The sequence below is a fragment of the Camelus ferus genome, chromosome 17, assembly GCF_009834535.1.
Source record: "Camelus ferus isolate YT-003-E chromosome 17, BCGSAC_Cfer_1.0, whole genome shotgun sequence".
NCBI classification, from domain to species: domain Eukaryota; kingdom Metazoa; phylum Chordata; class Mammalia; order Artiodactyla; family Camelidae; genus Camelus; species Camelus ferus.
The window spans coordinates 28688579-28714380 of NC_045712.1; the positions used below are offsets into that span (position 1 = coordinate 28688579).

Below are 25802 nucleotides of genomic sequence, written 5' to 3' on the forward strand. Positions count from 1 at the left end.
GGTCCTTGCAGAGCCTCTCACACCCTTGCTCTACAACCATCTGTGGCTCCCGTTTCCTGTAGGATGAAAGGCAAACTTGTAACAGAGTGCTTTTTAAACTTCATATGCATCCCCTGGGGAGCTGGGCAATGCAGGTTCTGGCTCAGCAGGCCCAGGTCGGGCCAAGATTCTGCATTGCTGAGGTGCTCCAGGTGCCGCTGGCAGTGCTGGTCTGCTGGTCCTCAGGCCACACTTGGAGGAGTGAGACCTTAGGAGCACCCCTCACCGTGGCCTGGCTCCATCTGCATCTCCTGCCTGGTCTCTCCCTCACTTATCACAGGGGATTGTGTTCGTGGACAGTGAGTGGCTTTTCCCTTCCTGGCACCTTCCTTCCCATCCTTCGGTCAGGCTCAAAAACACCTCTCCAGTGGACCCCTGTCAGAGCTAATTGCCCCTCCTCTGCACGCCCAGACCCCTTTACAAGCCCCTGAAATCCTGAGAGGTGCATGGCAGTGCCTTTAAGAACAGACCCCTTGGGTGTGAACCTGGCTCCACTCTTACAGCTGAATGACCTTGGGCGACTTAGTTAACCTCTCTGTGCCAAACATTTACTTAAACCCTAGCTTGTTCCAAAACGGATCAACAGTTGCTTCCAAACCTACTCTTGGAAAAGATGAAATGAAGATGTGCTTGGTGGGCTGACAGGGACGGAGGGCGGGAAGATGCTGGCCGCCACCTGCCTCCTGGTGTCCCAGTCCCAGTGCCTGGCACAGTAGGCGCTCAGGGAAACGCCACATGGAAGCTCTCCCAGAACCCACGGCTTGACCTTTCCAGGAGCTTCTCGCCCCCAAAAGTAAATTCCAGAGGAGCAGCGGGAGAGACAGAAACACAGCAAGGTTTCCGACCATCAATCTTAATCTCTCATTTAAATGCGTCTGTACGGAGAGCAAATATTTTCTTACGAGAGGGGGTGGATGTAACTGCAAAGACCTGTGCGCTGCACAGCCCTCCTCCTCGAAGGGGCTGCAGATAGGGGGAAGAGGGGGAGGGTCTGTGCAGAGCAATTCGCAGGCTGAGAAGGGCCCTGTCCCTTCCTGCCTGGTGTGGAGCTGGGACTGCCCCGAGGTGGTCGGGGTCTTCAACAAGAATCTTATCGTGACCGTTGTGGGCACCGTTGTGGCCCACACAGAGAGCCTGCACCCCCTGTCCTGCCTCCCAGGAAACGCCTCCCAGTTCAGGTCCCCCCTCTCTGACCCAGTGCTCACCGTCCCTCCCATGGCTGAGACCTCGGCGTCTCTTTTTGACCTTTGGCCTCACTGCTGACCCGAGGGGCCCTACCCCCTGGGACATACCTGAAGTCACCCAAAGAAGAAGGCACCCTGGGAAGTGGGCAACAGGGGAGGAACATGACCTGTGGGTATAGGGGTACAAGGGGCCTCACCCCAGATTTAGAGCCTGGGTTGTTCTGCAAGTGCCAACAGTGTTAGGCTGGCAGGAGCTGGGATGGGCAGCCCGGGAATTGTGGGCTGGGTTCCATGATGTGCATCCCTGCTGGGAGGGAACCAGAAGCCCCGGTCCCTAACCGCGGAGCTGTACCCCTCCATTCGCTGCAGGGCACAGGTGAAGTGGAGCCCCGCTTGTCCCCACACATCTGAGAGTTCCATGGGGGCTGGGACTTTGTCTGTCTCTGCTGCATTCAGTAGGATGCAGCGTGTAGCTAGTGGTGCAGGCTTGACGCCCCGTGTCACTGTCGCCCACCCTTCTCCCCAGCACCTGTGCAGTGTCTGGCCCTCAGTCGGTGCCGAAACACGTTGGGGGGATGGAGAGCAGGAGCAGCGGAGGGCTGGAGGAGGGCCCTGACTGTCCACCAGCATCGCCCGGGTCATCCTGAACGGGCGTGGGGGGATCCAGGAGTGGGCCGGGCTGAGGCCCAGCTAGGGCTGGAGTTGTGACCAGCTGCCCCTGCCTGTCAAGCCAGGACATGCAGATCATCTGCCAGGCTTGCTCTGTCTTTCCCCAAAGCTGGGGGTGCTCCGTGCCACAGGCTGCTGGCTGACCTTCCCCCAGCCCCGCCTGACAGACCAGGAAACTGAGGCCTGGGAGAGGTCGCTGGAACGTCAGTGGAAGGGCCCCTGGGGGCTCCGAGTGCAAGGGTTTCTAAACTGAGACCAGCAGGCATGCCTTGGCATGGTCCATCGGGTGAACTTTGTCTGGCTTATGTCCTGGGATTCTGGGCAAGATTCTGTTGAATTACGCTACTTGAAAAAAAAAAGAGTATGGAAGGCACTGCTCCCCTTTTCCAGATGGAAAAACTGAGGCCTGGCAGGGCACAATCACTTACCAAAGTCTCAGGGCAAGTTAGGGGCAGAACTGGCGCCAGGGGTCTGCCTGCCCCTGGGGGCGCCGGGGGAGGCCTCAGGCACGCCATCTTCAAAGACCCCCAACCCAGACTCAGGCTTGGGGAGGGGGCATTGTACCCCATCCAGGAGTCGGCCATGACAACGGCCGTGTCCCCTTTAAGCAGAGAGCCGCCCGCTGCAGTGGGTGGACTCGTGCCCAGCCAGTGGGAGCTGTGAGCTCCCCTCCCACAGCCCCTCCCTGGGGAGGGCGAGGGAGGCGCCGAGCAGCGTGGCTCCCTAGGAGTCGGTGGCACCCGGGAGACAATAGCAGACATGCTGTGTGGGCTCAGCCGGGAGACCCCTGGAGAGGCAGGTGAGTGATGGGGACCAGTAGGCAGAGTGATGGGGCTGAACCCCCAGATCCCTCTGGAACTGCCGCCTAGAGAGGGGACTGGGATGGTGATGGCTGGGACTGCCACTCCCCAGACACCCAGAGCCCGGAGGGAGAGCAAGGGTGGGACCCCTGGCTGGTGGGCAGGTGAGAGGGCTGTCTGTCTGACCCTGGCTGCTGTCCTGCTGTCCTGTTGTCCTGTGCTGGAGATGGGCCCGCTGGGCCGTCCCGCAGGGCTTGGCCCCGGGCAGCAGGCAGGCGGAGTTGCAGAGGGCAGCGCTCACGTCTCAGGTGTGCCTCCGGGAGGCGCGTCCTGCCCTGCGTGAGCTGTGGGAGCCAGCCCCGAGCCAGGGTGCTGTGGGGGGAGCTCCTGCTTGGGGCTCATGGCAGGAGGCAGAAGCCCTGGCCTGGCGGGTGGTGTCTGTTCCATGAGCCCCAGGCTCTGGGAACGTGGTGGGGAACAGGTGTCACTCAGCTGCCACATTCCTGCATGGGCCTGGGCCTGGGACCCTGGGAGGGGCTCTGCCGAGACCAGGTCATCCTTCCCATGTTCAACACACATCTGATGTTATCTTCTCACAACAGCTCCAAGGGTAGGGACCATGGTCCCAGTGGACAGATGGGGAAACTGAGGCTCAGAGGGGACGGTGGCTGCCCAAGACCCACAGTGGCAGAGCTGGGATTAGCACCCTGCTTCCGAGGGCCCGTGAGGTTAGGCTCCCACCTCCCTGCCCGTGACAGGGGACAGAGGCAGGGTCATTCACTCCCGGGCCCCCAGATAATATTAGTAACTGGAGGCTGTTGAGATCTTACTCTGTGCCAGGCCCTGCTCTGAATTCTGCATTTTCTTATTCAATCCTCACAACACCGTGTGCTCATTACTATTATTCTCCCCATTTTACAGTTAGGAAAACTGAGTCACAGAGGTGTAGGCCAGAAGTAGCAAAGCTGGGATTTGACCCCATGGGTCCGCCTCTGCCCTCTCCTGGCCTGGGTGCATCTGTCCTCTTGACATCAGGCCCCGGGAGTGGGGTCCCCTCGCCCTGCAGTGGTCAGAGCCACAAGGGCAGCTGTGCCCTGGAGACCTCACAGGGGCACCGCCAGGTTGCTGTTTCCCCATTCTGGGTCTGTGGCCTCCCCTCAGGGTCGGGCCTCAGCATCGCCTGTCTGGACCTTTGGCCCAGTCTCCTCTCTGGCCTCCCAGCCTTCACGCTCGCTCCCTGTGTTGTCACAGGAGGGAGTTTGCTAAAACTCAGACTTGATCACAGCTTCTTATCCTGGCATTCAGGGCCCTTCATAATCTCCCCGGCTTTTTCTCTGTCTGATGACTTCCTTGACCATCGCCCTCACCATTGTAGCCCCCACCCTAGTCTGCTCCCCAGGTCACAGAGCCTCATGATCACACCTGCCTCAGTTGGCATCAGTGCTGAGGCTTTTTTTTTTTTAAGTCCAAAGATGGAGCTTCAGGCACAGTGGGATCCAGGTGCTCAGTTAACACGGTTAGGACTCCAGGTCTCTGCTCCTCTTTCAGCAAGCTTTATTTCCAGTCACACTCCTCTCCTTGAGGTGCCCAGGGGGGCCCTAATACTTTTGACCTTCAGGCCAGCCAGATCAATCCTCCCTAAGGAAATAGAGAACCTGTTTCCAGTAGTTCCAGCAAACATCCCAGGGCCAGTGCTCATTGGCCCAGCTTGGATCACATGTCCACACATGACCACCCACTGGGCTTCTGGGCATGTGGCCTCCCCCAGAGCACGGGGACAAGGATGGCCACTCCATGCACCCTCCACATTTTGCAGAGCAGGCTGAGGTCCTGAGAACCCGGCCATGCGCGGTGCTCCCCAGGGGGAGCCGGGCTTGGGCTTGAGGACTGTGGGACTGCCCTTCCTCCTCCCCATGGACTCTGCCTGCCTGAGTCCTTTCTCAGACCCATCCCCTGGCCCTGCTGTGTTGTTCACGCCCCTAACCCTGAGCCCCTACAGGAAGGGGTGTGGCCCGGTCTGGGGCGCCCAGTAGGCTTGAATGCAGATTTGGGCAGGAAACTCCCCAACTCCCACACCCCTACAATGTCCACTCTCCTTTGACTCCCGGCCACAAAGTGATCTTTGTTCCCAGGGCCTGGGAAGGCTCAGGCAGGGTGCGTGCGTGTTGGGGTGGATGGGAGGGTCCCTCTGCCATGGCCTGGGCCGCCCACTCCTCTGAGGGGCCCTCACTCCAGCCACCTACACCTTTGGGCAGGCCTGACCTCCTGTTCCTCAGTAGGGGTGGTGGCCGTGGGAGGAACCCCAGGCTCCAGACCGTAGAGGCCATGGCCTCCAGACCCAGGGAGGCCTGGGTTTGTACCCGGCTCTGCCTCTTCCTGATTGTACGACCTTGAACAACTCATTTCACCTCTTTGATCCCCAGTCTCCTAATCTGTAAATGGGGATTGAATTTCAAATGATTTACCAAGTGTTTACTATGTGCCAGACTCTCCGTGCTGGACACAGCAGTGAACCAACAGACAAAAACCCAGCCCTCCAGGGCCGACATCATAGCGGGCAGGGGCAGGCAGTAAGTAAGATCACTAAGTTAAAAAAAAGAAAGTTAAGTCTGTCAGGGAAGGAAGTGTTGGGGGCGCGGGTGCAAGTTCAAACAGGCCGACTGGAGAAGGCGTCCCCGAGAAGGTGACGTTTCCATGAGTTCCTGGAGGAGGTGAGGAAGGGGGTTTTGTAGATGCCTGGGGAGGAGGATTCTGTGCAGAGGGAACTGCCAGTGCAAAGCCCTGGGGTGAGCTTGAGTCTGGTGTGTGGGACGGCGAGGGGACCAGTGCACTGGAGAGGACCGGGCCCAGGGGACAGTATTAGGAGATGAGGTCCGGGAGGCCGAGGGACTGTCAGTTGTGGGGACAACTTCTACTTTTATTCTCATGGGGCGAATTGAGTCTTCGCTGCTCCAGCAAAGACCAGTTTAGGGCACATGCTCCTCTGCATTGCGGATTTCAGAATGAGGTGGGAGAGCGCAGACCCAGAAGGCGGAAGGCCACGGCCCGGCTGGAGCCTGCACCCCATCCCACGTGACTGGAGCCATCGTGGCCCCCCAGAGGAGGGTGTCAGCCTGATCGTGGCCTCAGGGCCCAGTGCCAGGGGCTCCACACACCTCGTGGAGGTGGGATTGCAGGGCTGGCAAACTCTGGGTGGTGCCCAGCCTGTGGGTGCCTGAACCCTAACACGGGCCTCCTCGGGCCCCACACTGTCTTCCCGGTCGCCCCTGGCTTGGGGTCTGCTGCCCTCGTGTTTGGAGGGACAAAGCAGAGTTGAGGGTTAAAGATGTGGTCTGCTGGGTACTAGGAAGACCGATTCCAGTCCGTCCTCCGCAGCTCCCCCATTGAATGGCCTCTCTGGGCTCTAGTCTCCTCATCTATAGAATGGGTTAGTCAGGGAGCCCCCCTCCTGTTGCCCCCTGAAGTTCAGTGTGTCAGTGTCTGTCCAGTGCTTGGAGCAGGACTGGCACAGGGTGGGCCCAACACCTGGGCTCCTTTCTCAGATCCTTTTTTAAAATCCCATGGCAGCAAGTGAAGCAGGCATCTGCTCTTTAAATCTATTGATATGTTTCTTCTTGTTTTCCTTAAAAACATGCATTGAACCGAGCATGAGTCGCCCACGGCCGAACCCACCGCTGCACGCCTCTCTCGGTAGCCGAGGCTGGCTCCTGGGGGGGCCTGTCAGCTGCGGAGCTGGGACTGTTACTCCAAGGTCAGCCTCCGTGCAGCTCCATCCAGCCCTCTGCCCCGTCCAGCCCGTGATGGCCAGAGGGGAATTCGTTCAGTCCGTCAGGAGTGCCCGAAGGAGCCGGGGCTGCTGCCAGGAGGGCCACGGGCATTACCCCTGAGATCCCCGAGGACTGTCATGAGGCGGGAGGAGGATGCAGGCGGGGTCCACAGCTCTGCCACTTGGGCGCTCTGTGACCCTAGGCAGTTGCCTTAACCTCTCTGTGCCTCAGTTTCCTCGTCTGTAACGTGGAGATGATGATGGAACCCACCACATAAACGTATCATGAGGAGAAAGTGGTGATAATTTTAAAGTTTTCAGAATACAGCCTGGGTCAAATCCTTGCCCTGCTCCTCATGGTGAGCAGTCACGTCACCCCTCTGTGCCTCAGCTTCCCCGTCTGTAAAGTGGAAATAATCATCATCCCACTTCAGCAAAGGCTGAGGATTAAATGAGACACAGCTTGTGAAGCACGTAGCACAAGACCCGGCACTCGCTCAACCGGAGTCATCACCATCATTAATTAGGACAAAACTTAGGGCCAGCGAGAGAACTTCGTGTGCCGTGGTTTCTGGGCACTGCCTAACCTCACTGATTGCTCCCCACAACCCTCGAAGGGGGGCACTAGACTTGGAGGGGAGGGCTGGCTTGTCCCAGATCCCTTAGCTGGTCAGCAGCAGATGTGGAATCGGAATCTTGAGTGGGCCTAACTCCAGAGTCCACCCTTCCCCTCCCATCGGGCCAGCAGTACCTGCGGAGGTGAGGCGGGCCCGGCGGGACGGCCCGATGGCCTGGTGGAGAGCTGCAGCAGCCAGCAGCAGTGGGCCACGATGTGCGGCCGGAGGAGGGTTCTACCCGGGATGACGGGGCCCCTTCTCCCCCTCGACACCTGGGCTGGGCTGGCCCTGCTGGTGGCTCACTGTCACTTGGTCATTTCCTGTTCAGCCCAAGTTGCGCTTCTGGGCTTTGATTTTGTCGGTGGCTCCATCTCAGAAGCTGAACGGAGGCCCAGAGAGCCAGGCGGCCGTCACGCCCGCCTGCCTGCCGAGTCTACAGCCCTGCCCTGCCCCTCTCCGGCTCAGGCGGGACCCTAGCAGAGGCGGCCTGGCCAGGGGCTGACTCCCTTTTCCCTTTGTCAAAGCTCAATAGCTTCCCGGGGCCCCAGAGAAACAGAGATAATGAAGGCAAGTTAGCAACGCTTTCAAGAGAAATAAAATAAAAAAGAAACCCACCCACCCACCCAGGCTGCAGCGGAGCCGGGCCGGGGACCAGGTGTGCACTTCTGTGCCCCGCAAGGCCTTTCCCTCTGGCTCCCCAGCCTTGCCCAGCCCGCATTTGCCCGATGGGTTGGCATCTCTGCGGAAATGAATCTCCTCCTGAAGCAAGTCCTTACAGGACAGATTGACTGAAGGCAAGAGCTCATAATTGCCCATTGCTGGAAGGAGGAGACAGGAAAAAAAACACTCGGATAAAAATATCTCTGTTTTTTATGCACGTTTCCAGCTGAAAATTGGTGGGAAAGATGTTTTTGAAAAGCCTTCATCTCTAAGCATGTAATTACCAGGTCCCAGAACAAAAAAGAGAGAGAGTGGGCATGTTCTCTGAGGGAGGCGGACTGGGGTCTGAACCCTTAGAGGGTTTGCTATAAATAAAATAATTTCCTCAAACTCTCAAGCTTGATCTGACTAGAGCCAGTGATGGGGGGAGACACCCCCATTTTATAGATGGAGAAATAGACCCCTTCCCTAGGGAGGGGTCTCTCAAGTCCTCACTCATTGCCCACTGACTCTTTGTTGGCACACAGTTGTATGAGCCTTGGTTTGCCTCACAGTGTCAGGACTGCCGGACAGCTGAGCTCCAAGCCAGCAAAAAATTGTAGGAGGAAGGGAGTTGGGGCCACTCAGCACTGAGACGAGCAGACCGACACACCTTGCTGTCCCAGGCGTGCCGTCACAGCCCAGTGACGGCATTGTGCTGTCCACTGGAGCAGAGTCTGAATACTGAGATGAGGGAAGGGCAGAGACACCCCAGGAAATGCATCCTGCACCCCCTGCTTCAGGAGCCAGCTTTAACCCACTGCTGGTCCACTCCATGCTTTGGGATCCTATGGCTCCAAATTTGGCAACCTTGATCCATCCCGACCCCTAACCTGGAGCCAGCAAGCTCATCTCTGGTCTCCCCGGACAGCCCAGGAGAGGAGTTTCCGGGGGTAGAATCTCACGTGCAGGGGATGAAGACAGACTTTAATTCCCGAATTGCCCACATGAAATACCAGAGATGTTTGCTGTCACACAGTGGATAGAAGAACCCGGTCTTAGCTTTGTTAGCTCAGGACCGTTTTGTTGAATCTAAATGAAGTGGGAATCAGGGAACCGTAATAGGACTCATTATACTTAATGGGGTGTTGCCTGAATCCGCCATGGCGGGTGTGAACGCAGGGCCTGGGGGGTGGGGGGTGAGCACAGCTGCTGGGGGCCAGCTCCAGGGGCCCCGGAAATGGCTCCAGGCTTACACGCTGTTCGATTTGCTGTTTGCCACCTCCTGACAAGCACAGGGAGCCTAGCCCTGGCCTGGAGAAGCAGCCTCTCCATGGCTTTATCCCACGAACGTGAGGTTCTGCCCCTGGAAACTCCTTCTCGACGAAGGTTCTCAGGCTTCCTCAGACCTGGGCTGAGCTACAGCCCTGACCCCAGGCCGAACCGACCGGACCCAGCCTGAGCCCGCCCCTGTCCCCAGAGCAGTGATTTCGCTGGGGGTAGAGGGGGACAGTACTGCTCCCCTGGGGAGCTCGCGGCAGTTTCTAGAGTCATTTTGGGGTGTCATGATGGGGCAGGGTGCTCTTGGCATCTAGTGGTTGGAGGCAGGGAGGCTACTAAACCTCGCACAATGCGGAAGAGAGTCCCCCACTCATGGGATTATCCAGAAAAAATGTCCTTAGTGCCGAGGTCGAGAAACCATCCATAGACTGAACCCCGTTCCTGGTTCTGGCTGAGCCCTGAGCTTGGTCCAGTTGACCCCACCCCTGGCTGAGCCCTAACCTGATCCCCTCCCTAACCCTTTTGTGAAGAGGAGGTGGCTGGGATGAGATAAGAGGTTGCTTCCTGCTGCCGGGGCTGCATCCCCTCCAGCCCTGCTCTCTGACCCTCCTCTGAGGAGCAAGGAGGGGACGGTCCTGTGAGTTAGGCCTTGGAGTGACCAGGGGCCTCAGGAAGGGAGTGGCCTTCCCACAGCTGGTGAACGGCTGAGCCAGGGTCAGCGCTCAGGCCTGACCACGCTCTGAGCCCTGGGCTGGGCCGAGCTGAAGCGGGGTAGGAGGGCGGGCAGAGGAGGGCTGTTCTTCAGGGGCTGGTGGGGCATGTGCAGACTTAGGGGGCCTGGGGGAGCAACAGAAGCCTGTGGGGTGTACAGGTGCCAGGGGGTGGCCCCTGGAGGCTGCATGGAAGAGCCGGCCAGCTGGAGTGTTTGCTGGTTGAACTTACCCATCTCAGTCCAGTGCTGAGAAAGGGCTTGGAGAAGGAATGTGGGAAAAAGACCGTGGTCAAGGGAGCCTGGGGCCTGGGGTGGCCTGAGCCGAGGGTCCTGGGGTCCGGTCCTGGCTCCTTGCAGAGGCTGCTGTGTGACCGTGGGCACGAGTTGTCCCTCTCTGAGCCTCATCTTCCTTCTCTGTAAGTGGCTGACAGCTGTAGAGATGGTTAACCACAGAATGGCCGCGAAGCGGCTCCACGGGGTAGCATTCACCCTCAAGAGCAGAGCTGCCCTTGGGAGGGGAAGCCAGCGAACCCCGCAGCAGAGACCCAGGTGGAGGCGGTGGCAGGCAGGAAGCCCTCGCGCCACATCCACGAAGCGGAAGATCCCTGAGGCAGAAGGGGTTCGCCCGACGGAAGTGACAGTGAGACGCAGGGCCTTTCCTCTCTTTCTCGCCTGCAGACGATGGGCCTTACTCCAAAGCAGGCAAGGACGTGGGAGGGGCCGATGTGGCCCTGGCTTGCCGCCGGCAGAGCATTCCAGGTGAGACGCTCCTTCCTCTTGCTGTGTCCTGGAGCTCTGGGTCGGGGGCAGATGCCGTCGGCCCTGCCGCTAACTCACTCTGTGACCTTAGACTAGTCGCTTACCCTCTCTGATCTGCCTCTGAAAAAAGGAGAGGATCTCACCCCACCTAATGCAGCCAAGTGTGCTGCTTACCAAGTACTGACCTCACTTGCCCTGGAGCTAGGGGCCCAGAGTTGCCCCACGCTGCCCGCTCACCCCCAATCTATTGGCAGAGGAGTTCCGAGGGGTCACCACGGTGGAGCTGACCAAGAAGGAAGGCAGCACGCTGGGCCTGACCATCTCGGGTGGCACGGACAAGGACGGGAAGCCCCGGGTCTCCAACCTGAGACCCGGGGGGCTCGCAGCCAGGTGAGAAGTGGGCTTGCTGGGGGCAGTGGGCGGGGGCCGGGGGCCAGTGGAAAATGTACCAGGGGCTTCGGCAAAGCAATCAGGGAGCTGTTGCCAGGAGCACCTAAGGGCTGGGTGTCTGTGGAGGGAAGGCCTCGGTGGAGGCTGATTCCAGGCCGTGGCTGTTTCTTCCCTAGTACACAGTGCCCCACACTCCCCCAGCCCTCCAGGCCTTTGCATATGCAGTTCCCTCTGCCCAGAAGGCCCGTTCCCTACAGCATCCTCCTGGCAGACTCCTATTCATGCCTCCACACTGCCTCCGGGAAGCCCTCAGGACCCAGGCCAGTCAGCCGCTCTTCTCTGCCAGCACAGCCCTCGTGCCACTTCTGCCCCCAGGGCCTGGCCCTTTCCCATTATTTTACCCCTGCGGCTCCTCTGGACCGTGAGTTCTGTGAAACCTAGGGGTTAGCCTCTCCACCGCTGCCTCTCTGGACTCAGAAAGAATATTAAGGAACAGCAAAGGGATGATGATCTGTCCACTCTGCGGGCTGTCTGGGGCTGGTCAGAGCTATGACTGTGAGGGTGACAGCCCCACCAGAGGGAAAGTGGACAGACCATCGTCCAGGGGGAAAGGCCAGGCCTGGGTTAGAATCCGCACTCTCCTAGTCACTCGCTATGCGACCTTGGACGATGTGACTCCTTTGAGCCTCAGCTTTCCCATCTGTAAAATGGGGTCCAGATCTTGAGGATTCAGTGGGAGGGGGGATGTGAATGCCGGCTCCTGTTACCATCTGCGTGCTTCGGCCTCCTTGTTCCAGGAGTGACCTGCTGAATGTGGGCGACTACATTCGGTCTGTGAACGGAATCCACTTGACCAGGCTCCGCCACGATGAGATCATCACTCTGCTCAAGAATGTGGGCGAGCGCGTGGTGCTGGAGGTGGAGTATGAGCTGCCCCCGCCCGGTGGGTGCCCTTGGACAGGGAACTTTCTCCGCTGCCTCGGTCGTGGGTGGACACAGCTGCCTCCTCGCCGGCACCTGGGTGGTGGGGATCGTGCCAGCTGGGGTGGGTGGGACCTGGAGACCTGCCACAGACACCCAGGCCACACCTGGGGCTTTGTCTACAACTGCAGTACGCTGTCACCAGGAGGTGGCAGGGCGCTGTTTATAACCCATCGTTCTCTCGCGTATTTAGTTTCCAGATGCTTTCCCTTTAGTGGGGAAGGTTTATGTGGCTGAAGAATTGTTCCCTGCCCTACCATGCTGCACTGAGTACAGAGACGCAGGGTTTAGGCCAGCTCTGAATTTTCAAAATTGGTCTAAAGTCCTGAAATTGGAGTAACTATCTGGAATTCAGGTCTGGCCTGAACCTGCGAGCCACGGACTCAAGCCTGAGTTCTGCGGTGTCTCTGTGGGAGCATGGGCAGGCCCTCCCCCTCTCTAAGTGGTGGGCTAAGTGGGTTTGAGGGAGAAAATGCCTCTAAGCCTCACTTGTCCCACCTGTAAAATGGGGGTGGGGTTACCCTTCCTGTCACTCAGCTCTCCTGGAACGAGCTCTGGGGACACCTGTCGGCTTGGCGGTGTGACTGAGGGACTCAAGAAGTCCTGTATTTCTCCCCAGCCCCTGAGAACAACCCAGGGATCGTTTCAAAGACAGTGGATGTCTCCCTGTACAAGGAGGGCAACAGCTTTGGCTTTGTCCTCAGAGGTCAGTGTGAGAGTCCCCTTTGGGGTCAACGGATGGGAAGGCTATGCCATTTCTAGGTGTGAAGATGGATATATCTTACATGTCTTCCTTCTGACTTTAACAAACCCAGGATCATTAAATCAAGTACTAGACGGCAAAATCTGCCAAGCAGCAAAATGTGTGTGATTAAGGGGAATGAGAGGAAAAAGTTGTACTGAAAAATGATGCTTGGGGCTGCCTATCAGGCAGAGCAAAAGGGAAACAGGATGAGATCCCAGGAAGAGAAGCAAGGGGGTTAACGGAGGACTTGGTCCTGTTCCCTGCGTTTTGTCCCAGCCCTGGGTGGGATTCACAGCTGGGGTCTCATGGCGGGGACTGTGCAAAGCAAGGACTGGGTTAATTAAGGGAGCCTGCTTAGGGTCTGGGTCAGGGCCTCTGGGCACCGGGGTGGAGTGGGTAGATGGTTACTGCCTCTTGTCGAATCCTGTCCAGGAGGTGCCCACGAAGACGGGCACAAGTCCCGCCCGCTCGTCCTGACCTACGTGCGGCCCGGCGGCCCTGCCGACAGGTGAGCCTGAGCCGGAGGGACCCACCAGCCTCTTCCTGCACTGCCCTCCCCCAGCTCCCCGGTGCAGAAGGCTGGGTGGACGTCATACGCAGTCTCCAGATGAGCAAATTGAGGGCCAGAGAGGGGACACCCCTACCCAGAGTCGCTCAGGGAATTATTGGTGGAGCCAGCACTGAATCCCAGATGACAGAGATCCCAAGCTCTATCTTCTGCAAGATTCTGCTGTCTCAGGGGACAAGGTGGGGGGTGGGGAGCGAGCTTTGGTGTCATATTGCCCCTTCCCTGGCATCAATTTTCCTGCCTGTGGAATGGGTCCAATAGTGCAGCCCCTAAGAGCTGCTGTGAGAGATTTAGGGACCTGGTGACCGGCATCACCACGGCCCTCTGTGATGTGGCCTGCCCAGTCCTGGCTGTGCTGCCAGCCTGGCCCTGCCTGGGCCCTGCTCAGAAGCACCAGGAGGAGAGAATGTATGGGAGGAACACGCCCAGTTCCCAACTCCTGACCCCTGGCCTCCCCAGCGGGAGATTCCTGGCCATTTTAAGAGAAGCCTGGAACGGCCTTGTCGGGAATCTAAACCCGTCCCTGGGCCAGGCCTGCAACGAGCTATTCATAGAACCTCCCAGAATAGCTTTGGCCACCTGTTGGGGCAGGCATTCCAGAACCGGGATGTGACCCAAACCGAGGTGAGCCCCACTCAGGCCCCTCCCCCAGGGCCCAGCGGAATTCCTTCCCAGGCGCCTTTGTCACCAGGCCAGAACCGCTGCTGAGAACCAGGGTGGGGCCCTGGGATGGGACCTCTGTGCCAGCTGCATGAAGCCTCCAGACTGCCCGCCCTGGCCAGCAGGGCTAGCCCAGAGCTTGCTCTGGGCTGGGCAGGCTGACCGGGCCCTTCCCTGCAGGGAGGGCTCTTTGAAGGTGGGTGACAGGCTGCTCAGCGTTGATGGGACCTCGCTGCGTGGGGCCAGCCACGCTGCTGCCCTGGCCACCCTGCGGCAGTGCAGCCACGAGGCACTCTTCCAGGTGGAGTACGACGTGGCCATCCCAGGTGAGCTGGGGGCACGAGAGGCCCAGGGATGGAGGGAGGGGGTAGTGCGGGTACAGATCCTCATCACTGCAAAGGCTGTGTGACTTGGGCCCGTCACAGCCTCTCTGAGCCTCTCTGGGTAATAAATACTCTGCCAGGCATTGTTTGAGGCGCTGGGGTCCACCCAAGAACAGCACAGAGGAGGTCTCCACTCTCGTGGACCTGACACCCTGGTGGGGAAAGGTGGGCAATGAAGAAAATAAGTCAAAGAGAGTCTCAGGTGATGATCAGTGTGTGAAAAAAATCAGGGAGCGAGACGGGGAAGGCTGGGGTGCCCTCCCACCTGCCGCCGTCCGGGCGACAGAAAGGTGATGGCGGCTGGGGAGGGCGTAGAAGGAGTCAGGAAACGTGATGGGGGTCCAGTGGGCCTGATTTGCTGATGTTTGGGCTTGGGGGCGGGGGTGCGGGCTGGCGAGAGCAGACGGAGCCAGGTTTTGTTTTCCAGCCACTGGGTGGGTGAATGGGGTGTCATTTGGAGACGGGGAGGCTCGTAGTGGAAGCTACGGCTCAGCGCCAGCACACACTCAGCAAACGTGAGCAAGTCAGCGTCGTCCCGCCAGCCGGGGCCCACGGCCCCTCAGGCCTGAAATCCCGCCGCCCGGCCCCTTGCTGCCGAGGGGCTGTGTGAACTTGGACGAGGCCTTTACCCCCACACACCTCCGTTTTCTTGTCTGCAAAGTGTGTGCAGTGATCCCTCCCTGCAGAGAGCGTTGAATTGAAATGGAGGAAGGTGCCCAATATTTGCATTTCAGACTCTTTCCTTCCCTGTACCAGACACGGTGGCCAACGCGTCGGGGCCCTTGATAGTGGAAATAACCAAGACGCCAGGGTCGGCCCTGGGGATCTCACTCACCACCAGCTCCCACCGGAACAAGCCGGTCATCACCATCGACCGCATCAAGCCAGCCAGTGTGGTGGACAGGTGAGGCTCATGCTGGGGGCCGCCACGATGTCGGGGTGCAGGGGTGAGGCCACCCAGAGCTCCATCTGGCCAGATCAGCCTCCCCCTCTGCTCCCCATCCCGGCCAGGAGTGGGGCCCTGCATGCCGGAGACCACATCCTGTCCATCGATGGCACCAGCACGGAACACTGCTCGCTGCTTGAGGCCACCAAGCTCCTGGCCAGTGTGTCGGAGAAAGTACGTCTGGAGATCTTGCCTGCGCCCCAAAGCCAGCGGCCCCTGAAGCCCTCAGAAGCAGGTAGGTCCCCTTAACAAACCTCAGGGCCCAAACTCTAGCTTATGGAGAGAGGTGCATAAGTCCCAGAGGCCCAGGACTAAAGCTCTGAGCAGGCTAAAACTTACTGATAAACAGTGTCCATTCCTACAGGGAAGCCCCAAGTAAGTGCCCCAGTAAAGGTGGAGAGATGGGGCAGAGAAACAACGTGGGTGTTTGTATTGACAGTTTGCTGGTCTGGATGCCCCCAAAGCTAGTCCCATCACTGGTTGTATTAATAGAAATATAAAGGCTAGAACAAGGGAGGGGACAGTCCTTCTCTGCTCTGTGCTACTCAGAGTTTGGATCCTGGGCTCTGCTCAGGGCCCTTGGCAGATCCAGAGGAGGCAACCAGGCAGTCAGGGAGGCTCCCAGGGACTCCCAGCCTGGAGCAGCCAGCAGTTCTAAAACCTGAGGGAGCAGATGGTCTGGGGTTCCAGACGGCAGAGCTGGGGTGGAGGGTGGTCATGGGGAGGTAGCGTCCTGCTCAGGGCAAGGAAGTGCCTCCAGCAACCAAACCCTGGGCTTTGAGTTCATGCCCAGCTTTGTCCCCAGCAGCTGGCAGATGCTTCAGCCTCCCTGAGCCTTAGTTGCCTCACCTGTAAATAGGAGTGAGGACCTGAGTGCACAGGGCTTGGTCAGGCTGGTCAGGCTGTGAATTCCAGCCCTAGGGCACAGTGCGGGGGGCAAGGATGGAGTCTGCCCTCCCCACCACCGCCCTTTGCACGCCTGATACTCCCAAGAGAAAAATAATTGCCCAGATCAGATGTGGGGGGACCGGCCTGGGGGAGGGCCCATCTCTGCAGTCTCTGCCAGGATCTGGAGAGGCCCCGACAAGCCACAGCAGGGGCTCTGGGGCTTGAAGCTGCATCATCTGTCCTCCCCCCATTACTGCGCACCTGCTGTGGTGCTGGGGCTCCCATGGGTCACCTGGTCACTCCCGGGACAAGTCTACGAGGTTGATTATCCCATGTTACAGAGGCGCTGAGGCTCCGAGCAGTGCAGTGCCTTCCAAGGGCACACAGCTGCTGACGGTCCTCTGGCTCTCACTGAATGAGCCTCTGCTAAGTGCCAGGCCCTGCTCTGAGCACGTCACACGTATTAGCTCATTCTGCTCCTCCCTGTTACGCTAGGAAGTAGACACTGTCTTTGTCCTATATTACAGATGATGCACAGAGGGGCTAAGTGACAGGTCCCGCTCTCCAGCTGGCCAGTGATGGAGCCGGGACTGGACCCCCAGAGTCAGCCCAGCCCCCGGGTGGGGGTGGGGGCTCCGCACAGGGAAGCAGAATCCGTGGGCTGAGATTACCAGGGCCTCACTCATCTAGCCAAGAACACATCGCACGAGGCTGGACCCCCCAAAGTCCCAGAGGAAGGAGGAAGCAGAACAGGACCCAGGGCAGTCAGGAGTGGGTGTCACAAGGCAGCCAGTTTGGAGGAGCAGGTGGGGGAGGTCGGGAGGCAGGATCTGGTAGAGGGTCCAGTCCCTGCTCCGTCACTGCCGGCCAAGGCTTCCAGGGCTACAGTGTAGTGACAGATCCCAAGGGAGCTGCGGCGGGACACCGTCTGCAAACTGCACTCCTCCAAGCTGCCTGGCCAGGTCTTGGGCTCAGAGCCAGTCAGCCTGGTTTGGATCCTGCTCCATGACCCCTCCCAGCCGTCGGCCTCGGCCTAAGCCCGCTTTCCCTCCGTGTCCCTGCCTCTCGGGATGCTGTGGGGCTGAGCCCCGAGCACAGTGCCCGGCGCACAGTGGCGTCCGGGGCCCGTGAGGGAATCTCGGATGCCTAGCCTGGCTCGGGAAACTCAGGATGTCCTGTTCCCACTTTCCCTGCCTCTCCTCGCGGTGGTGACAGGAGCTCAGCCTCCCGGGGTGTGGCGATGCAGACCCGCTCCGCCCCTCACGCCCGGCTTCTCTCTTCTCTCTCCTCTTCCTCTGCTGCAGTGAAGGTGCAGAGGAGCGAGCGGCCGCATCGCTGGGACCCCTGCGTGCCCTCTTGCCACAGCCCCCGGCCTGGCCACTGCAGGACGCCCACCTGGGCCACCCCTGCTGGCCAGGACCAGAGCCGATGTAAAGTGCCCTCCCTGCTGTCACTCTCCCCATTTCCTAGGGAGGGGCGTGAGCCTGTCCTGTAGGGAAGGGAACCAAGCCCCAGAGAAGTCAGGGGGCCCTGCAGCAGCACCTTGCACACACCTTAGGGATGAGATGGGCCCTGGCCTGGCGGCTGGGTTTCACCAGGTCTTTGGAAACCCTGTAGGCTTTGAGGCCCAGAGGGGGAGAGACTTGCCTGAAGTCACACAGCGAGCGTGGTGGAGGGGCAAAGGCACCCCTGTGTCTCCCTGTGGCAGCGTGGAGGGCCCTGCTGGGGCTCACGGGGCTGTGCTCTCATCTCCCTAGCCTTGTCCTCATCTCCCTTTTCCTCGCCGACCATGAACCACGCCTTTCCCTGCACCAACCCCAGCACCCTTCCTCGTGGATCCCAGCCTATGAGCCCCCGGACCACAATGGGGCGGAGGAGGCAGCGAAGACGGGAACACAAGAGCTCATGTAAGCCATGGTCTCTTCCCTCCCCTCTGGGCTGCCTGTATACCTGAGAGAGAGAATTGCCAAAGGGTGTGGAGCATTTTGGGCAGGGCCCTGCAGGGGCTATGTGTCGGGGAGAAGCATTAAGTAGCATGTGTAGTACACCAGGCTGCCATGGATGGTTGGGCAGGTTGTGCACTGCACAAGGGCACACCTGAAGGGTGACAGTTACTTTGTACACTTTGTCTTATATTTTATTTTGAAAAATTTCCAGCAGGTGGTGGCAAAGTGTCTTGAGGAAAGGATGCCTTTTCAGATTTGCATCAAGTTCTCACAGTAACTCCATTTCATTTTTGTCTCATTCAGCCTCTGGTCCATTCAAGGGGAAAGTCTGAGTGTGGTGTTACTTTGTCTTTATCACTTCTCTGACATTTGTTAATTTTCTCTTAAGACAGAGACACACAGGCCTGAGACTAGCCATCCAGAGTGTAGTAATTTTCAGTTTTACTAGATATATATTTCTACTTGACTTTTGCTTGTAAACATTTCTCTTTAAGATTACTCTATATAGTTTCTTTTGAAATGAGATATTTAAGTGTTTTTTTTAATGAATAAACATAAAGACAAATAGTCGTGGAATGATCATGCAGGAGGCATGTGGAAGTAGCAAAAATCATGAGAATACCCAGAATTCTGAAGTCTTTTCTGGGAAAAGTCTTTGTTGATGTAGAGGTTGCTCCTAGCTTCCTTCCATGTGAGTTGCAGAGGCCCCCAGGAATAATGGAAGGTCAGGCTGGGCCATTTGAGATTGAACTGGGAAAGGAAAGAGAAATATAAATCATCTGGCACATGAAGGGAGCTAAAGATGGTTATGAGCTTCCTGGCAGCCAAGGTGAAAAGGGAAACAATTCAGGGTCAGATGATAGATAAGATACACCTTTACCAACCACCTTTGTCACCCACTGAAGCTGGGGATGTGTCAGTGAAAAGATTCAGAAGTGTTTTTCACAGGCAGAAGCTTATCTCCATAAGCTGGAGACCCTGAACCCCTTACTTGTCTCCTTCCTTAATGATTTCAGTTAATTAATTAGTTAAACAAAAATTTTTGAACACCTCCAATGTTCCAGGTACCATTCTTATCATTAGGAATGTAAATAATGAATATAACTCAATATACCCAATAATAAAATGTTACACATTTTGTAATATGTAATATAAAATATAGTATAAATAATATGTAATATAAAATATAGTATAAATCAATAATATATAAAGACACAATAGTACCATTAATAGTAGAATGAAATACAATAAATTTTGCTTAATAAATGATACCCAATATCCATATTAATAATACGAATGTATTATATATGTGGAATATAAAACAAAATATATTAAATAACATATCAAATAGTTAAACAGTTACCACACTATCCAGAAATTCCACTCCTTAAGTATATGCCCAAGAGAAATGAAAACGTGTCATCTTCACCCGAAAACATATATACAAATGTTCATACAGTGTTACTTGTAATATCCAAAAGATAGAAACAGCCTATGTGTCCATCAAATGATGAGTGGATTAAAAAAATGCAGTATCATCATACAATGGGATATTTGCCTTGAAAAGGAAGGAAGGTTAGATCTGTGCTACAGCGTGAATGAACCCGGACAACATCATGCTAAGTGAAAGAAGCCAGACACAAAAGACCATAAATATTATTTTATTCCATTGATATGAAATGTCCAAAACAGGCAAATCTCTAGACACAGAAAGTACATTTGTGGTTGCCATGGGCTGGAAGATATGGGAGGATTTGGGTGATTAACTAAAGGAAAAAGGGTTTCTGAAAATATTCTAAAATTGATTTGAGGTGATGGTTGTACAACTTGACTATACTAAATATTCAATATATTAAAAACCAGTGAATTGGTTTTCGAACTCTAGGGGGGTGAATACTGTGGTCGCTGAATTGTATCTCAATAAAGCCATTACCAAAAATAGCATAACATATACTACCATACCTAACAGTAATGTAATATAATGTGATATCTGTATGGTATAATAATAAAAGAAACTGTAGCAGAATGCCACATTAATGCCATCATATCACTGACCCTCAGAGCCCCCGTTTTGCAACATGAGAGTCCCAGGAGCTGTCTTCCTTACTCCTTGCCACAGCTCCAGCACGTAGGACTGATGATCCCACTGTTCAGATGAGGAGACCAAGGCTCGGAATGGGCCGTGACTTGGCCCAGCCCCAGGGCGGTCAGGCCTCCCGCTCACCTGTCCCTCTGACGAGGGTGGGTGGGCTCTGGCAGGAAGGCCTCACTGGGACCGTGCCCCTGAGCGCTGTGCCTGCCTGCCCCGCAGTATCGCTGTCCTCCAGCACGGTGGGGCCCGGCGGCCAGATCGTGCACACGGAGACCACAGAGGTCGTGCTCTGTGGAGACCCCCTCAGCGGCTTCGGCCTCCAGCTGCAGGGCGGCATCTTCGCCACCGAGACCCTGTCCTCCCCACCCCTCGTGCGCTTCATCGAGCCCGACAGCCCGGCTGAGAGGTGAGCCTGCTGCTCCTCCCCACTGGCCCCCAGTCACACACCAAGCCTGGCTGCACAGTTCTTTCTCATTAACCATCGCACCACTCCCCATCACTGGCCCCATTTGGCGGGTGAGGAATCTGAGGCTCAGAGAAGCTGACTCACTTGCTCAGGGTAACACAGCTCACGAGTGACCCAGAACTGGAACCCCTGTCTGTCTGAAGTCAGAGTCCTCTATATACATCTCATGAGGCATGGCATCATTCCCACTGGACAGAGAAACTGAGGTCCAGCCAGAGGCCTGTGGTAATTTGCCTGAGCATTTACACCTGGCCCAGGGTGGCGCTGAGCGTTACAACCCAGCCCAGGAGGTGGGGCCAAGGTTTGGGCCTGGCCCAGCTCCTGCGCCATGTTCCCATCTCCCAACGGGGTCCTCTTCTCTCTGCCGGGCCGCCCCGGGTTCAGGTGTGGGCTGCTGCAGGTGGGGGACCGTGTCCTGTCCATCAACGGCATCGCCACCGAGGACGGGACGATGGAGGAGGCCAACCAGCTGCTGCGGGACGCGGCGCTGGCGCACAAGGTGGTGCTGGAGGTGGAGTTCGACGTGGCCGGTGAGTGATGCCCCAAGCTCTCTCCTCGTGCCTCCTGCAAATGCTCCTCCCCCTCTCCCCCTCCCGTCGCATTTGCGGGGTGTCCCCAAGCACTAATGGTGGGGAAGACGGCACTGGCCGGGGAGGAAGGAATTGCACACACCAGTGTGAGTGTTGATGAGAGATTTTTGCAATGGAACAGGAGCTAGGGGGTGGGTGGCAGAGCTTGTGCAAAGACCCAAACAATGACTCTGTTAGAATTCTGGTTCTGTGATTTGGACACTATGTGTACTTTGGACGGGACTCTTCCTCCCCTACCCTCAGCTCCCCTCACTGTGAAAACAGTGCATAGAATCCTTCTACCACGGGGCGTGTTGTTTGGGTTAGATGAGATAAATCACATGAAAGCCACAGCTGAGGCTGGGCACGTGGGAGGTGCTCCGTAGGTCTGTGTCGCTGGATCCGAATGGGTTTGGCTTGGCCGTGGGGCCACGGCAGCAGCGTGAGGTCTGGGTTCCAGTCCCAACTCTGCTCTGACCGGGAGGGCACTTGTCTCGGACAAGTCGGCTCACCGTGCCTGTTTCCACATCGGTGGGTGGTCAAAGCAGGATGGGGTTGGGATGGCGACTTTTTGGGATCCCTCCCCACTGGACCAGAATGGGCGTGGGGTGGGGGCTCCTGCCCTGGGTCTCACGCAGGCTCGTGTCCGTCTGCACAGAGTCTGTCATCCCGAGCAGTGGCACCTTCCACGTGAAGCTGCCCAAGAGGCGTGGCGTGGAGCTGGGCATCACCATCAGCTGTGAGTCCCCGCCCCGCACGCCTCCGCCCGCCCCCACTGCCGGGGAGACCGCGCACCCCCTGGCCCTGGGGAAGGGGGGGCTCTGGAGGGGAGAGAGGGAGGGCTGACTCGGCTTCCCTCTGCTGCTGTGCCCAGCTGTGTGTCCTCAGGCAAGACCTGGGCTTCTTGAAGCCTCCATTTCCCATTCTGCACAATGGGAGTCTCCTGGTCTTCTGGGCCTCTGGGGTCTAGGGGTGGCTGAGTGGTTTGTAAGGCACCAGATACACGGGCGAGGTTTGGTTTCCTGTTTACCTCTGTGTTCCCAGGGCCCTGAAAAGGCCTGGAACACAGTAGGAGCTTAATTCATGTTTGTCAAAAGAATGAAAATGAGGGGCCACAGAATGCAGGCAGAAAGGCAGAATGCAGAAGCAGGGGAACGGTCGGGACCCCCGGCCCCCGTCTCCCTCAGGAAAAGCCCGAGTCCCCTGACCTCCTCTCCTGCCATCTCCCCAGCCGCGCCTGGGAGGGGACCCTGTCCAGAGGGGCCACTGAAGCAGCTCCTTCCTGCCCCCGACACCGCAGCCAGTAGAGGCGGGAGTTTAAGCAGACGGAGGGCAGAAGCCTCCTCCAGTCCAGGAACCCCTGGGCCGGGCCACAGGGGCGGTGGCCCAGGATGTCCAGGAAACAAGGTGCCGATTCAAGGCAGACTGAAAATTTCCCTACATTTTCCCAGCAGACTAATTGGGAGACGCCTTTGTGTCATTTGCAGAGATGCCACGTGGGCCAGAGGGGCCGCCTTATACCTGGTCACTCACAGGAAAGCCCATTGGCCCACAGGGACTCATCACAAACACTCAGCCGCCCGTTGTCTTAGGTCACGCCCCCAGGAGTAGCTGCTCCCGGCAGGAGCCGGGTGCAGGGGGTTTCTCCAGGAGGGCTCTTAGGATCGACACCTGTGAGGGGAGAAGGTGCTCCGCCAGCCTCGCGGCGAGTCTTAGCTGGGGAGGCCTCGGGAGCTGTCCTGAGCTGAGGCTGGCAGCCGGGCCTGGGCGCCCCTGCGAGGACCAGTCCTTGGGGTTAGCGTGACCTCGGAAGGGGCTGCTCCCTGGCCCAAGGCAGTTCCCCAGCGGGATCCTGCTGTGAGCCGCCACAGCCAGTGTTCCCTGCAGCTGGGGAGGGAAGAACTCCATTGTTGAAGGGTCACCTAGTTCTGGGGCCTGGCCCTGTGCCGGGTGCTGGGGGCACAGATGCCCGCCAGCCCCTCTGGGAGCTCCGTTTGCTGGGGGCTGGGCTGAGCAGGGGGGGAAGGGGGCTGATGGGGACCGAGCGCCCTGTGCGCGCCGGGATCCTTGGCGGGTGCGCGCCCGCTTCATCTCGTCTCTGACGTCCCTGAACTCTGCAGCACCACCCCCATGGCAGAGGGGACACAGGCACCGAGAGGGGAGCTGACTGGCTCGTGGCCACCCAGCCAGGGAGCAGTGGGAATGGGGCGTGTGGCTTCGAGTCCGTGCCCAACCCCGGGGCCCCTGAGGCTGAGAGACCACAGGTGGGACTCGTGGCCTCTTTCCCCCCAGCGGCTAGCAGGAAGCGAGGCGAGCCCTTGATCATCTCCGACATCAAGAAAGGCAGTGTGGCGCACAGGTAGGGGTGTCCTGGGCAGGGTGGGGCATGGCTGGTGGGGGTGGCTCTGGTGCCAGCGTGCACTGGGCTCCTTCCCGTCCCCACCTGTCTCCTGCAGGACCGGCACCCTTGAGCCAGGTGATAAGTTGCTGGCCATTGACAATATCCGCCTGGACAACTGTCCCATGGAGGACGCCGTGCAAATCCTGCGGCAGTGCGAGGACCTGGTGAAGCTGAAGATTCGGAAGGATGAGGACAACTCTGGTAAGAGCCCTGGCCCGCTGCCTCCTGAGGCCACCCTCCACCCAGCGGGCTCCCCAAGGAGGGACGGTGGTGGGTGCCACCCAGGGTGAGCGCACGGCAGGCTTCTCGCTGCTGCGGGGCTGGGCTTCTCCAAGGGCCCTTGTGAGGTCGGCAGGAGTTTGAGATTCTACCTGGATGGTCCAGGTCCCACACAAAGCAGCTGCGGGCAGATGGCGGGGGGTGAGTGCGGGGGGGAGCCCCACTGCAGGGGTGGCTGTGAATAAGCAGAGGGGACGGAAGTGAGTGAACTGGACAGAAGACATTTTAAAAATATGGGTTGGGTAGGCGGAAGGGAGGGGTGAGGGCTGCGGCAACTGGAGAGAACCTTGTATTTGAGGGGCAGCCGCCAACTCCTGCCCTAGGAAGGAGGGCCACTTGTGTGCAGACTTATGTTTTTTTAAAGGAAAACTGGAAATCTGCTCTCTTTTTATCATTGATATTATTATTATCATCTTTATCGTTATTTTGTGAGGTCTCTGAAATCGTTATTTTAAAAATGTTGGTCCCACGTTTCTTTTCTTTCTTTTTTAAAATGGTGTTTGGGGGGAAGAAAGTATTTCTGGAGGCGGAAGATGGCCTCAGATGGTGCCGTATACAGTCTGGCATGAGGGAACGGGTAGACTAATGACTGAGGGAACGGATGAACTGATGGCTGAGGGGCAGGTGGATTAGTGGCTGAGGGAACGGGTGAGTGTGATGAGTAAGTGCCCCAGAGCCTGGCAAGGGCTGGCAGTGCCCATTCCTGGCCCGGCGCCGTGCCATCCCCCCACCCCCGGCCCTGAAGCGTCCCCCCTTGCAGACGAGCAGGAGACCACAGGTGCCATCAGCTACACGGTGGAGCTGAAGCGCTACGGGGGCCCCCTGGGCATCACCATCTCGGGCACAGAGGAGCCGTTTGACCCCATTGTCATCTCGGGCCTCACCAAGCGTGGTCTGGCTGAGAGGTGAGCGGGGACCCTCGGGGGCGGGAGCTGTGCTTTGGGATCAGCCCAGCTGGTCCCGGCCTGTCCCTGCCCTCTCCGAGCCTCAGTTCCTCAGAGGCGGGCCAGCCCCTGGCCGACCTGCCGGCTCAGGTCGGTGCCGGACGAGTGTGTGCTCATCCCTCTGCTCTCCTGCCTGGTGATCCCGCTGTTTCCGGAAAGTCATCACTGTGGGCCTTTCTGGAGCACCTGCTGGTGCCTCATAGTCCAGGCATCGCCCCGGTCCTGGGTCCCAGCACAGCCTGGAGCATCTCCTGAGGCATTGGGGGCCCCCTGCTGTCCTCTCCCCTAGAAAGTGTCCCCAAAAATGGCAGCTGGGAGAGCTGTGAGGAGAGGGGTGTCCCAGGCTGTCCAGATTAGAGGGGAAGCAGGTGGATCTGGGCCCAGAAGTGGAACTGGCCCCACGGGGGTCGCAGGGAGGCCACCTCGTGTGGGTGAGGGGAGCTTTCTCCGGGCAGCTTTGCAGTGAGCTCTGGGCCCAGAAATGAGCTGCCTGTAAAGGGGGGCCTGGCCTGGCAGGCAGGATGGGCCCCCGGAGGAGGACACAGCACTGGGGGGACCACACCAGGGTGGGGTGGGGCTGGAGGAGGGGAGGGATTCTGGGGCTGAGGCTCTGCAGGACATCGACCAGCTGGTGTCTGCACTCCTGGAGCGCCCCCTGCTGGATGCCCGGCAGACTGCAGAGGCCAGTGTGAACTATTCTGACCTCAAAGGTCTTCATCGACTCCCGCATTTTCTGGGTCCTCCTGTGTGCCAGCCCACAACAGACAACCCCCTGCCTTCGCCTGGCTGATCTCAGTCTGCCCTGTCCAGCTACACTACAATGGGGGCCACATATTTATTTATAAACTTTTTAGTAGCCACATTAGAAAAGTAAAAAAGACATTAAAAAATCTTAAGTGTATATTTATTTCAACATGTAATCAATATAAAAATTATTAGCAAAATATTTTACATTCTTTTCATATTATGTCTTCAGTATTTTACTGAAGGCCCTCGGGGAGCTTGCCGGGCAGTTCTGGGTGTCAAGGGGGCACGACCCTCCGTGAGCTCCCACTTGGGGTGAAGTCCCCACCCCAGT

The 25802-nt window shown here is 57.8% G+C and overlaps 1 protein-coding gene across 7 annotated transcripts in view; it reads left to right on the plus strand.

The window, feature by feature from the left end:
- Nucleotides 1-25802, plus strand: part of GRIP2 (glutamate receptor interacting protein 2) — an 84604-nt gene that overhangs the window by 46389 nt on the left and 12413 nt on the right. For 4 of the 7 annotated variants that reach the window (XR_004312197.1, XM_032458711.1, XM_032458717.1 and 1 more), the window contains exons 2-17: nt 10386-10466; nt 10721-10856; nt 11654-11799; nt 12457-12543; nt 13015-13090; nt 13991-14136; nt 14950-15097; nt 15205-15374; nt 17332-17457; nt 17785-17934; nt 20285-20471; nt 20916-21061; nt 21759-21839; nt 23393-23459; nt 23557-23702; nt 24541-24685. Coding sequence is in view for 6 of the 7 variants with exons in the window: in XM_032458711.1 (XP_032314602.1) it covers nt 10386-10466; nt 10721-10856; nt 11654-11799; nt 12457-12543; nt 13015-13090; nt 13991-14136; nt 14950-15097; nt 15205-15374; nt 17332-17457; nt 17785-17934; nt 20285-20471; nt 20916-21061; nt 21759-21839; nt 23393-23459; nt 23557-23702; nt 24541-24685 (2038 nt within the window). In the remaining variant the exon portion in view is untranslated. Of the gene's footprint in view, nt 1-2530; nt 2692-10385; nt 10467-10720; nt 10857-11653; nt 11800-12456; nt 12544-13014; nt 13091-13990; nt 14137-14949; nt 15098-15204; nt 15375-17331; nt 17458-17784; nt 17935-20284; nt 20472-20915; nt 21062-21758; nt 21840-23392; nt 23460-23556; nt 23703-24540; nt 24686-25802 lie in introns of those variants that run through there. The other 3 variants (XM_032458713.1, XM_032458714.1, XM_032458716.1) reach the window with 3 other exon arrangements.